General features: G+C 39.1%; 2 protein-coding genes and 1 non-coding gene across 3 annotated transcripts; 2 read left to right on the top strand and 1 right to left on the bottom strand.

Moving 5' to 3' along the window:
• The first annotated feature begins 1,291 nt into the window (after nt 1-1,291).
• Nucleotides 1,292-5,646, top strand: LOC148724580 (DNA-directed RNA polymerase II subunit RPB4-like). The gene is made up of 4 exons (XM_088730473.1): nt 1,292-1,409; nt 1,505-1,685; nt 3,744-3,839; nt 5,482-5,646. The coding sequence occupies exons 1-4, from the start codon at nt 1,343-1,345 to the stop codon at nt 5,558-5,560; spliced, it is 423 nt and encodes a 140-aa protein (XP_088586599.1). The 5' UTR covers nt 1,292-1,342; the 3' UTR covers nt 5,561-5,646.
• A 676-nt stretch (nt 5,647-6,322) lies between these two features.
• On the bottom strand, nt 6,323-12,872 carry LOC111327112 (L-amino-acid oxidase-like). The gene is made up of 7 exons (XM_022931221.2): nt 12,762-12,872; nt 11,388-11,489; nt 11,052-11,231; nt 9,669-9,711; nt 8,426-9,187; nt 7,851-8,048; nt 6,323-6,635 (listed from the first exon to the last, which is right to left on the bottom strand). The coding sequence occupies exons 1-7, from the start codon at nt 12,817-12,819 to the stop codon at nt 6,386-6,388; spliced, it is 1,593 nt and encodes a 530-aa protein (XP_022786956.2). The 5' UTR covers nt 12,820-12,872; the 3' UTR covers nt 6,323-6,385.
• Nucleotides 12,258-12,329, top strand: Trnag-ucc (transfer RNA glycine (anticodon UCC)). Its single transcript has one exon. It is a non-coding gene; the product is annotated as a tRNA-Gly (tRNA).
• Nucleotides 12,873-13,332: the final 460 nt, after the last annotated feature.

The raw sequence follows: 13,332 nt of genomic DNA, 5'->3' as shown, positions 1-13,332 counted from the left end.
CCCGCCAAAACAGCATGAACTGGAACTCGTTTTTGGTTATGGACGAAAGCGATCTGCGTAGGATTATAGAAGATTACTTTCATCAAGGGTATGAAAATAAAGTTATTATCGAATTTTTAAAGGAGCAGCATTGTACTGTCATAAGTTCGCTGCAAAACATGGTTTCGGAAAGGCGAACAAGCAAAGGATGGAGCGAGTGTTGGCGGGAAACTAAGAACTATTACCCAGTCTTCCTTGGCGTTGCGTTCCAATTTTTTTGTTTGCGTTTTCTTTTTTTTTGTTGTTTGCGTTGCATATTTTATTTGCTGCAGTATTTTTTGTTTGCGTTGCATTTTTTATGTGCTGCGGTACTTTTTTTATTGCATTTTGATTTTTTTATTTGCTGCACTATACTTTTTAGTTGCTGCAGTATATTTTTTATTTGCTGCAGTATATTTTTTATTTGCTGCAGTATACTTTTTGTTTGCGTTGAGCCTTCTGGGCCACCGTAGGTGTCTTTAGTTTGTAATTCATAGAAATTGCACAATGTCAACCTTCCTCAAATTATCGAGCATCATTCTCTCGACTTTTTCCATACACTCACTGTACATTTTGCGCTCGCCCCAGCAGTTTTGCACCCCCGGAAAAATAGCGCCGGTAACCTTGAAATGGTCTTTTTGCCTTTAGAAAGCAAAAGCTTTCGCCACAATTGTAATTGGCTATTTGCTTGGATTAAATCTGGCAACACATGTGTTCATTTCAGTTTCCTTATACCCGAAGACTGAAGAATTCTGCTGTAAACAGCTTGAGTTTAAGGATAGTGAGGTAAAAGATAAAACTTCATCGGTTCTCTCTTTGCGTCGTAAGTTCGAAAAATATCAGTACGGTATACAGAGCTGCAAAAACACTTGACCATGGCGGTATACCATAGCCGCCATGTTTGTTCAAACGTCAAACTAGTACCCAGATCTCCCGGTATGAATGTTGCAGGCAAAATATGAAATCGCCGATTGTATTCCTCAGAAAAAAATCCTCGAGTTAAAAAAAAATCGAGTCAACACTTTAATAGCATCTAGTTCAAATATAATTCAGAGAGAATAGGCTTCCGTTGTAATGATATACTTCAGTTTACATTTCTTTACGCTGAACTCCATGAGATGTTACCAACCCCATGCCTATTGATTATCAAGATCTGGCTGGAACACATAATGGTTAGCTGGATAGTTTAATCAAAGTATTTACATAAGTTTTTATAGTTTCTGATCTAACGAAAATTTGCGAGCGGCGATTATCTAAGCTCGTCGTAGCCTGGAAACTACTAATTTCTTTCAGCGCGGCGGTTACTAAGCTTAATTGATTCAATATGGCGACAGGCGGAACGTCTGTGCAATCGACAGAAGAAGACGCTACAGAACTACAGTTTCCCAAAGGTTTAGTCTGTCAGTCTTTTTTTACGATTGTGCGAATTATGTCTATTTAACGTACTGGTTAAGTAATTAAAGTGTATATTTACCCATAAATGTAGAATTTGAAAGTGCGGAAACATTGTTAAACTCCGAAGTGTACATGTTGCTGGAACACAGAAAGACGCAAAACGAAGGAGCAGAAGAAGAGCAAGAACTGTCGGAAGTTTTCATGAAAACACTTAACTACACACAGAAATTTAGTCGATATAAAAACAGGGAAACCATCGCTCAAGTCAGAAGGTAACAGAATGAAATTAATTCAGTGATAATACACATAAAAAGGAACCTCAGAGTAAGAAAATACTTAATCTTTTAACTCCCAAGATCGGATTCTTAACTCTCAAGATCGGATTCTTAACTCTCCCCTCTAACTGCTACACAATTCCTTGTTAATTAGTTATGAGAATTTGGTGTTGGATCAAGATAACATCTAATTGATAAGTTTGAGTATCCTCGTTACCTGTTTGCTGGATGATGTATGAATATTATATCATGAAGTTAATTATTAATTTATTCTGGGGGTTAAGAAAAAAGACCATACTTTAACATGCTCGCCAATAGTCCATTTTACAGTTGTGTGCTTGGTTGCCAAGCCTTTGAACGGGAGTGAGGCTAGGGATGACCTTGTTATGATACAAACCTTGCTGCCTTTCAAATGTGAATCACTTTGTTATCATGCTAACTAGATAGAGGTCTCTATCACAAAAAGGTCATCTTTAGCCTCACTCTGAATCAAAGGCTTGGCAACTAAGTATACAACTGTAAAATAGCCTATTCTTAAGTAAAATACTTGTATAGTACATCTGTGAATCAAAAGCAATCTTTCCAGACATCAAGAGTAACCGATCAGTGATACTTGACTGATCCAGAGTACTTGTGCAGCATACTAACAGAAATAGGAAACAATGCCCTACTTGGAAGGCAAATAATAGACAAGATCATCGTTTATATGATAAGTTGAATTATACACACATGATTGGTTCCTATATGATCTATTAGAGGGCAGATGCATTGATGATGTTATCATGAACAACATGTTTTTTTTATCATATGAAACAATTTGATTGTATGTTGCCTTGGCTCTGTTCAGTAATATCTAGCTCACAGAACAAATAAAAATATAATGAAATCAGTGACACCTGGGTTCTCAACTGAACTCCTAACACCTGGTAAGTGTTACAGTTGTCAAAGCACTTTGAATAGTAGATCAATTTGTGAATATTGAGCAAACAACTTTTTTAGAGGCAACTGAGTTTAGTTTTGACTGTTGGTAGGTTTACATTGCTCGAAATTAAAAAAAATTCCAGGTTGTCCCTATTTCAAAAGCTGGGCAACCAAAGCCATGAATTTCGCTGCCCTGATGAATCCTTGGTTGCCTGGTAGAAAATCACAGGGCGGTCAAGCTTGAACTATTCCCATAGTTCTTAGTGTGCAGCAGTGGTTTTCGTGGAAGTCTGGGTTTAAGTTGTGGCATATTCAAAATGGCGTCTTTGATCTTGATTGCCTCCAGACAAGAAACTTTGTGTTGGTCTCTTACATTTTCGTACCTGGCAATGGTTTATGAAATTTACAGATATCCAAAACACAGGAAAACGCTTAGCTCAGGCAAATTATTATTAACTTCACACTACCGGACATTGATAAAACAAAACCGTCACATAGGTCAGTTGCTGTTTATGGTTAATTTATTTTCTATTTTTGGCTAAGTTGTCTGTTGTCTTTTCCCCAGACAACCAGCCTCTTAATTTTACTAAAAATTGGTTGCCCGGTAAACTTTTTGGTCGTCTTGGACGGCCGGACGACTGCTAATTTCGAACACTGGGTTTAACTTTTTGAAACTAAATAACCAAACTATCACCATGCTTTGCAATGTCCCCATGATGTTGAGATATGGTGGCCATATTGAATTTGTAAAATCTAGCCCAGCCTCCTCCCAGATGTCATCTTCCAACTTGCTAAAACATGACATCTGTCTTCAAGCAAGAGGCAAAAGGCCCCCTTGTAATGTTATGCATAAAAGTAACACAGCAACAGCTGTACAAAATTCTATTGAGAACCCTGGACACACTCGGAGATGGCTCAAGAGCCACTTTTTGTTTTCACCTCATTTTGAGATCATCTGTAAGCTATTACTGAACAGATGCACAGCAAAATGGCAACCATTTTCTTATACAGAGTAGTGGCTACTGTAAAAGAACCACCTTTTCACATCTGCCAGCCAGATTTACCCCAGACTAATTGTTGTAGTGAAGTTCAACTTTATTTCCAGTTTCTGACAATTCTTACCTCTTGTTATAGTTTGCTGGGCAAGAAGAAACTGCATAAGTTTGAACTGGCCTGCCTGGCCAATTTATGTCCTGAAACAGCAGAAGAAGCGAAGGCCTTGATTCCGAGGTAGGTGTTTACCTTTCAAACCCTCACATCAGAATGCATATTCTCCAGTCATAAATAAATAAATCTTATTAACCAAGCGCGAGGGCCGCACTGGGACGATATTGGCCCGAGGTCTTGACAGTACAGACCGAGCACAGCGAGGTCCGTACAAAAAAGACGGAGGGCCGATATTGTTCCTGTATGGTCCCAAGCAAGCTTGGTTAATAAGAGATTTATTATACGACTGAAGTTCAAAGGGACACAAGTGTGGTATCATTAGGACCATTTGGGACAGTGCCCGGTCCAATACTTAGAGAATATTGGACCGGCAATAGAGCATTTTGATTGGTTGATTTTAGTTATTGGCCCTCTGACTGCGCGAGTCATGTAATAAATCTTAACAAGTACGTTGAAATAAGGCTTGAAAAAAATTCCACCAACTTTTACTGCCTACTATTTATACTACCTAGTACTCAGGGTTTGACATCTCCGCTAGCCCGGTAGTGCGAGGCTAGTAAAAATTTGGTTGGGCTAGTAAAAATGCATGTTTAATAGCCCGCTGGCTAGTAATAAAATTGAAAAAAAATAATTAATAACGAGTTTGCTTGAAGCTCGCAGTTGATTAAAAAACAAGAAAGTTTGAATTATAATGATGGGCGCAATTCATTCAACCAAAATTTCCGGGCCAAGAGGACCGTTCGAACCAAGAGCAGTGGTCCACCTCGAAAGGTGGGCCAGTCTTTTCGAAACTTTTCCGGTTGGACCGAACCGATCCATTCAGTTTTAGGCCGAAATTTCTGGAAATTTTGGTTGAATGGATGGCGCCCGATAATACCAATAAAGAAGGCATAAGCCTTTCATCTTCTGGCGTCTTTCTTTTGTCTTGCGTGTAGATCATAAACATTATTAGATCCCAGACTCTGCGCTTAATGGTCAATGTCTTCCCCAGTCTTCTCCCTACCAATGTTGCGCTGCCTTGCACATCACCTCGCATGATCGCCTTGAACTTGAAAATTTACTTAGCTTTTTCCTTAAATAGCACATTATATTATCACAATTAAAGAAAAAACACCATTCTTTATCATTTTAGAGGACCTTTCTAATAAATTTGGAGGAAGGTTTGCGTGTTTGGGGTTAAAGTAGACCTCAGGGGAAATTGATCCGGGTTACCAAGTTCCGTTTTGGGCTAGTAAATTTTAGAAATCACTAGCCTGGTGGCTAGAAGTGCAGGTAGCCAAGTGTCGAACCCTGAGTACTATTTCTGTGAGGAATGCTTTCATACATTTTTCATTAAAACCACGGTACACATCTATGATTTTTATATATTGAAAATTCATAGAAAAAAGTTTGTTTAGTTAGTGATCATTTGCTTGAGTGAGTGTACCAGTAATGTTTAATTCAGCGGTGATACTGCCAAGTGAATTTAGCTGCCAGTCATTCCTTGGTACAAAAGGTTCAAAAAACCTTGTTTCACTGCCTACACTTTGCTCACTTTTTTCCCTGTCTCTACAGGGCTTGGAAAAATACTATGCAACTTGTTTAATTATTTACTTGTATTATTTGTCAAACTGACAAATAAGGTGTATTTAAACCCATTGCCTATGATGATAAGCACTTGCTCTACTTGTCACAGAAAGGTTTATTTCCAAACTTTCTTTCTCAGCTTGGAGGGAAGGTTTGATGATGATGACCTTCAGCAACTACTTGACGACATTCAGACTCATAGAAGTTTCCAGTACTAATCAGATGCATGGTGGCTTATAATATTAAAAAAACCAAGCTGGACCCATAAAATCTCCTTCCTTTAATAAGAAAACACAGACTAAAACTCTACTTGACAAAAATCAACAAGTCAAGGTATTATCCAAGTGATGCAAGTCCTTCTTTGAACGCCAGAAGACGGTCCGAACATTTGATATTTTAGTTTTTATAAAGGAAGTCTTTGCTCTGTAGGTCAGACATGGGTGCAAAATGAAAGAATGGAAATAAGTTGTTTCATTTGACAGACACACACACAGTCAGATCATCTCTCCTAGGGTATGAAAATGTGCAAGTTGTTTAACATACAGAATAAATAATTATCTTTTTATTCTCCCTGAGCTATATTTTTTTTTTCCTCCTATCACCCTTGTCACTTCTAAATCAGTTTTATTTGGTGTTAATTGGTGTTATTTACTGTTATGTGTTTATTGCCAATAAAAAAGTTCCGGCTTTAATGATGGCAGGAAGGCAAGGAGAGGACCAGGAGCCACGATAGTAGCTTTTGATATCTGAGATGAGGAATTGTAAGGACAACATAGATATTTCAAGGCATATAAATGATGGCAGATTTGTAAAAGTTAAAAACTTGAAACCTGAAAACATGGAAAACTAGGAAAAAATTGATCAAAACAACTTTTTGAGCCCATGTATTTTCTTTGGTATGAAAGGGAGAGTTTTGTCAAGTTGCAATCCAGGGAAAGATTCTTAAAAATTCTACAAAATGAACACAAACATATCATCCCCTTAAGAACTGTGTTTTATTGCATCATAAGTCCAGGCAGTCGCTCCTCTGATAAACACTTATTTTATCTAATATTCTTCCAATTTATATCCGTGAAACTTTTTGGTCCTTGCATTTGTTGTGGAGGACTGGGTATGGGTATTTTCCAACCATCTTTCAGGGCATTGTTGGCTGACATAATAGCACCCTCAGAGTAACCCCGGTAGGGATGATATGCACTACCAATAACATAGATGTCTTCTCCTGCAAAGGGTCTCTTGGCCCATTGGGTGACTTGCTTCATGGAAACACGGCTTCCAGGTTTCTGCAAGTACCTTGAAAGAAAGATAATAAAGCATACTTAATGTAGTGCTGATCACCAGTTTATACCAGCTGTTCTCTTAGGGTTCAGCTGATTGGTTTATCAGCAGAGGTGGATCCAGGAATTTTTGATTGGAGGGGTCCAAACTTTGGTCCAGAAAGGACTGTTGGACTCTTGAGGCAAATTACTTCTCCCCCACGCCCCCCACATCCCCTCTCACCGGTCGCCGTTGCACGTTATAATTCCTTGGCCGCTTACCGTTGGCTTGGATTCGTTAAAAAAATCAGCCAGTAAAAAAGTGATATACGATTCTGTCTCAAACTTGTAAGCGTCAGGTCTGATAGGGGGGGTCCGGAGCCCCCGGATCCTCCCCTTGGATCCGCCACTGATCAGGGTGACTAAAGTATTATTTTTAAGATTGAAGCTTGTTGGGGATGGTCTGGGAGACTGACAGAGCTGAAGTTGAAGTAGAGCTTTGTTTTTTTTTAATTCAGTGTAAGATTCCACCAAAATGGAGAAATTTTCATAGGAGTGTCAAGAATCATCAGCAACTGCATTAGTTTTGATTGACTTCATGCTGTGATTGGTCCAAAAAGAACTTGTGTCACACATTTAACCAATCAAATGCAAGTTTTAAACCTGGTTAATCATGTTTTCCTGCCTCGGGCAGTTCAGTTATTACTACATTTAGTTCTCATCAGCTCTTTTCATTATCTTCCTTTGCCCTGATTGGTCATTGAAATAACTTTTGTCTGGTTTTATGACACTCAAGTAAATGATAGGTAGACTACAGAAATCGCAAGAGGAAGAAAAATTTAAGGCTTCCAGCAAAGAAAACACCTAGGACCACCCCGTTCCTCGCTAGAAAGGGTGGTGGTTTTGTTGATCTTCTTATTGTAATTGTTTACAGTTCAAAGGGCAGAGAAAATCCTATTTCACTTTCCTCACACCTTTAAAATGCATGATCCTTTTACCTTTAACATCCACGATCTGATTGTTAACTCTCCTCTCTAGCTGTTTTACAATTTCTTTTAAATTACAAGAATTTGGTGTTAGATCGAGATCTTCTACCTGATAAGTTTGAGTATTCTCATTACCTGTTTGCTGGATAATGTATGAATATTATAGGGAGAAGTTAAATGCTAATCACTTCTGGGAATTAAAGGGTAAAAGTGCGCCGTTTACAAAAATTACAACACCGGTTGGCCTCGAGGAGAAATTCTCTTACCATGCACCTTCGTTCCAGTACTGATACACGGTACTCAGAGGCTTCGGGATTTTTCTGTTAAACTTGTATTCCAAGGCACGATGAATTTCTTGGTCCATGACGTCTTTTGGTAATTTGAGGATCTCGCCCCACTTCTCGCCACAGACGCCGTCTTTGTATGCTACGTGAAGAACTGCCTCACCATTTCGACCGCGCCCGCTAATAATAAACGAGAAAATTATTGGAAAAATGAGAATTTTTAAACTCGGTATTGAAATTAAAACGGACAATATATCGTCTTGTCACAAGGGTGGGACCCATGAGAAATCGAACCCCAGACCTTTGGACAAGACAGAAAGAATTAACTATGCTATGTTGCATTAGAAACTAAAGAAATTATTCTTGAGCGATAGAAGGCAAGACATTTACGGTTTATTGAAAACTGCTCCAATGACAGAGTATTTCACGTTATTTCTACGATTCTTAGTTTTTAAAATTGGAAAGTTTCATTTTATAATTTTTTTCTCGTTCCTTTTCTTTTTACGGTGCTTTGATTTGACGAGAATTTACAGGTTTGCCTTGTCGACAGACCTTACCCATGTGGTAGCGTCCATCCAAGACAGTCACTGTTGGACAAAAATCTCTCCATAGGATACAACTTGTCCTCCACATTCGTGATTTCTTCCCACCACGCCCTGGGGTACACTGCAGCCCCCTTGAATGCTGGGCGGGGCAGTATGGACTGAAATTCTGGTGCGCGCCGAATCCTTTCCGCTACGCTGCCGCTGACACTTCCAAATGCACCCGGAGGCGCAGCCACAACTAATTTTCCGACTCTTACTTCGTATTTTGAAGTTTTAAGGACGAACTGATTTGTTTGTTTGTGTATCGAAAGAATCCTGTGGTCATTACCCGTGAAGATTTTTGCGCCCAGGCTTCTTGCCGATTTGGCCAAAGCGGCGATGAATGCCGACATTCCTCTTAAAGGACGAATCTCTCTTCCTGTAAGCGCAGCTAGTTGTTCGTAGAATTCCACCACACCCTCTGGACTGCCTTTAAGGTCTCCATCATATCCAAAAACGTCGAAATAAAACCTTGATCCCTCGGGTGTCAGATAGTGCTGCTGAAATGTTTCAAACGTTGCGAAATTGTAGATTTTATCGACGTGTTCCTTTTTGAGAAGATAGTCCAGCATCTGCGAACAAGTCATGTCTTTGAATTTTCCTTGAGTCAAAGCCGGGAATGATTTTCTTTTGATTTCATGCTCGTCTCTTGAGAAGTAACCTCTAGTTTCTGTTCGTGAATTTGAGTAAAAGTTCCAGTCTTTGTGTGGAATGTTTAGTCTCTTAAGGATATTCCTGTGAAACAAAACAATTTTGCGCACCGTTAACATTAAATCGTTTTAATTGCACTTATAATATAGGTTGAACCTAAGCAAGAAAAAAATTAAAAAGTTTAAGTTTTAACTCGAGCCCGGGGCCCGCTGACTAGAGCTTATCCCAGGTTCTTTAGAATGAGGTGACTAGCAGTATCATTACTCCTCTCTGAGTGGGATGCTAGTCCATTGCAATGATCCCTCCTCCTTTCCCGCCCCACCCCCGCCCAACTAAGGGAAAAGGCCCTGGGAACGACGTTGGACATACATGTACAACAAATTGACCCAGCCAGGACTCGAACCCAGACCTCTCGATCGGGGTCCAGCGCATTGAACTCATTAATGCTACCGCGTATCTTATTATTTTTTACTATTTTTGTGCTCAGTTGAACTTTAAATCGTTTCAATTGCGCCGCCGGGAAGTTGTGCAAGAGAAGATACCCATGAATCTTATTTCCGCCTACCTCATGTTGTAATGAGCCATGTCGACTCTCCATGCTCCCAGACCTGAAGATAACGCCAAAAAGTTTGTTGCATTTATGTAATGTAAACATTTCTCAAAACGGCACACGTGCAGCTTTAAGTTATAACTGATAACGTGCTGTAGCAACAAGACGCAAATACAATGATCGATTCCCCTAGGATGACTGATTTTTTTTTGATTTTTTTGATTTTTTTTTTTTGTCCTATGTTTGGGACATAATGAATACCATCGATCCTTCTATAACTTGCTCTATAAATAAATAAATAAATAAATAAATGCTCTCAGTTGCGATATAAGATTTCTTTTCCCCTGGCGTCTTCTACCTATTTTTTGATAGAAGAAAGAGAAGCGTTCAGGGTCTGATTTATCGGGTGAAAAATTGCAATCGAATGTGCTCATAATTCCAGATGTTGAACAAGGTTAGTCTTCTGAATAATATTTGCCTCCATGCTGACCTGAACTAGCCAGTCGATTGAAGGACGAATCCGCTTTAATTCTAACAAAGTCGAATAGACTGAACCATAGTTAATAGTTCAAGTAACAGCGAAATGTTCAGCAGGCAACCGTGGACGATAATCCTACTCTTGTACGTTGGATCAGCAGTGATCGAATCGGCCCAAAATAACGAATATAAATATAGAGGCAAGACCAATACAACGTAGATAAGAATATAGTGCTCCGTCTTAAAACTTATCTACGTTGTACTGGTCTTGCCAAGTAACAGCATATTCACAGAATTCAGCGCACTTCTCACCGGGTGATATTTTTGGACGAGAACACAAGCTTTAGCGGAAAATTTGGTTATTTACAAGAATTAGACGCTGAAGTGATCGCATATCTGGGAGAAACTTATCAGAAGAAAAGAAAAGCCAAAACATGCCAAACCTTCAAGCGAAATGCTTAAGAGCTTCTGTCCTAAAACGAGGCCATGTGCGAAGCTTTAGCAAAAGGAAGTTTTTTCTTAAATTATCATTATTAATACTCATTTTCATAAGAAAACTGGTTTTGCACTTGATCTCATTTTGAAAATGAGTCCGTGTCGCACTCGGATATAATCGTTTTCGATTAAGGACTGGAACCTATTATTTCCGATTTACCTGCGAACTATTCTCGTTCAGGTTCGGTCTCCGTGACGTACTATGAATCAAAAGGCGGAATTTAAGATTAGGACTAAGATCGTAAAAGGTCAGGACCTTATCTACCGAAAAATAATTTATTCAGTTCCAGTCTTTACTCGGAAACCTGATTTTGGAGTATCCATTAAGTCCTGACCCTCGGATATCTCCAACAAGCCTCGAGTTGATGTGTTCGACCCCAGTTCTCCCGGGTCGGGTGCATCAGCGCGCTTTACAACTACACTTACCCACTACTTCATCCGACACTTGAGGAAATACATAATCGAAGATTCTTCCGCCAAGACGAACGTCTCTCTCAAAAACACACACTTTTGTTTCCTTCTTGTGTCTCAGCAGTGATTCCGCCATGTACAGTCCTGCCAGACCTCCACCGACTATAGCGACATCACAGTCCATTGGGGTCGCACCTAGGGAGGAAAATCTATCAGGAAATCGTGCTGTAATACGCACAGGCTGGCTTACCTTTGCACATGTAACCACATTTATGGAAGGGCGTCCGATGATCCCTTTCATCCTCTCCAGTTAAAAAAATTGGTTTAAACTATTTTGAAAGTAACACTTACAGAGTCCGCAGGTCTTCTTGCAGGCTTGTTTGACATTCACATTTGTTGCGCAAAGCTTCTTGTAGTGTACACAGAAACTCTCACCGCTCAAGTCTTTGCATTCTAAAGAGCACGAAGTTAATGAACATGACGAATAATCAAAAACTAGTGATTGCGTTTAGAAAAGTTCGAAATGCAGAGTTGAAAATACTTTGTACGGGAGCAAGAGAAAATTCTCTTGGCGGGAAACATTTTCTTACCGCTTTTTATGTTTGGTTCTTTGAAAATAATGTATCACCTGAAAGAATTAGACATGAAACTAACTTAAACCAGACAGCTGTATTGGCCGCTGAAACTCTTCTATATTTAAGGCCGGATACGTTTTTCTTTGCTTTTAGCTCTACTTAGCTTCATAAGGCATTAATCTTTTTTTTTTCGCTGTGATGGCCATGTTTTTGTCGATATGATGACGTTCATTCGAAAAGCTTTCTACTTAAGATACTAAATTAAATATCTACCAAGATTTTGAGAACCGGGTCAACAAAAGGAGTTTTCCCCCTTCTCACACCAGATAATGTCTTAAGTCATCGCATAGTTTTTTTCTCTCTACCACTTAATGGCTCAGTTTCAGTTTATCATCTGTCCCATATTTTGGAAAAAGCCAAAGAAGCAATAGGAGAGAAATTGAAGAGGTCAGTAAGACAGAAGGTCTAAATGTCGTAAAACTTACTAATTTCCAAAGCATTTTTTCCCGTGAATTTTGTCATTTCTTTCTTGCCAAAGTTTTACATCGTAGATAAACGTAAGATCGAAAAAACTTTCAATGTAATAAAATTTGATCTGATATTTTAAAAAAACCACTTCATTTTTTAAAAAGTTTTCTTTAACTAAGCGTTGGTGGTATAGGGGTTAACATAGCTTCCTTCCAAGCAGTTGACCCGGGTTCGATTCCCGGCCAACGCACACACTTTTTAGTCGTTTAGTCGTTACGCTTCCTTGTCTCTCGCACGTACGTTGCAATTGTCGACGTCCATTGCTGGCCAAAAGTTTTAACAGGACTGGACAGTTATCTCGACATTCTACCCCTTTTTCGGCAAATTTTAGAGAACAAATCTGTTCCAAAGGCTTAACCTGTATCTCTCGAAGTTGACAAATCATCAAGTTTATCCAGGTTTTTCTCCTATTTTTTCTAGCAATGTCAATTAACATTAACGAAAAACGGAGAAGCTGAGAAAATCATCTGTATCAGCTCAGATAGAGGTCATCTCGTTGACGAATGTTTCCATAAGCTGGCGAGCTGGGATATCTTCCTAGCTTAAGAATTCAGAATCTACTCCTCTAACGGAAAATATCACTATCAAATTCATGAAACATAATTAGCTTAATTTCAAGTACCTTGCGAGAATGCAGTGCCGATCAAGCCCAAAACTAAAATAAGGCACATTCCTCCCATTTTTGGACAACTCAGTAAAGTGGCTGACTGCTTCTGCCACAGTACAATGCCTAGCTCTTTCCCAACGTATTAACACGCATGTACCAGCTGAGCATTCAGAGAGATTTACTTTGACACCTGCATTTGGCCAAGAATCAGTGTATGTTTGTTCCCTAGACATTCCATGATAGTTACATGACATATTTTTGACGATCGGGAACCGTAAAATAAACGGAGCACTGTGACTTGGAGATTGCTTAAACAGTTGTTTAAACGAAAAAAAAAAAAAAAGAAGCATCATATATCTACGTGCCTGGAAGTTTTGTTAACTTGTTTTAGTCAAATACGTGAGAACCAAAGGTCAGCTCCAAGATCTGATTGCTTTATTCAAGAGTCCAATCCTGTGTTTCGACTAGACAAACTATTTGCCTGAACGCATTTACTTTTATCAATAACGTGGCTTGTTGCTGTTTTTTTTTTTTTTTTCTTTTCTTTTTTTTAACTACATTGTCTTTTAACATCTTTTCATCGGCG

Source organism: Stylophora pistillata, chromosome 8, assembly GCF_964205215.1.
Source record: "Stylophora pistillata chromosome 8, jaStyPist1.2, whole genome shotgun sequence".
In the NCBI taxonomy this organism is placed as follows: Eukaryota; Metazoa; Cnidaria; class Anthozoa; order Scleractinia; family Pocilloporidae; genus Stylophora; species Stylophora pistillata.
Note: the sequence above shows the minus strand (reverse complement) of the source record. Positions and strands in the feature narration are given on the sequence as shown.

Bases quoted from the DNA above. Each gene is read 5' to 3' on its own strand.
- LOC148724580 (XM_088730473.1), top strand. From the start codon at position 1,343: ATGGCGACAGGCGGAACGTCTGTGCAATCGACAGAAGAAGACGCTACA. The intron at 1,410-1,504 runs GTTTAGTCTGTC...CCATAAATGTAG, and splicing joins AGAACTACAGTTTCCCAAAG to AATTTGAAAGTGCGGAAACA. The intron at 3,840-5,481 runs GTAGGTGTTTAC...TTTCTTTCTCAG, and splicing joins GCGAAGGCCTTGATTCCGAG to CTTGGAGGGAAGGTTTGATG.
- LOC111327112 (XM_022931221.2), bottom strand. From the start codon at position 12,819: ATGGGAGGAATGTGCCTTATTTTAGTTTTGGGCTTGATCGGCACTGCA. The intron at 11,490-12,761 runs GTACTTGAAATT...CGTGCTCTTTAG, and splicing joins CGGCACTGCATTCTCGCAAG to AATGCAAAGACTTGAGCGGT. The intron at 8,049-8,425 runs GTAAGGTCTGTC...GTTTATTATTAG, and splicing joins GGATGGACGCTACCACATGG to CGGGCGCGGTCGAAATGGTG.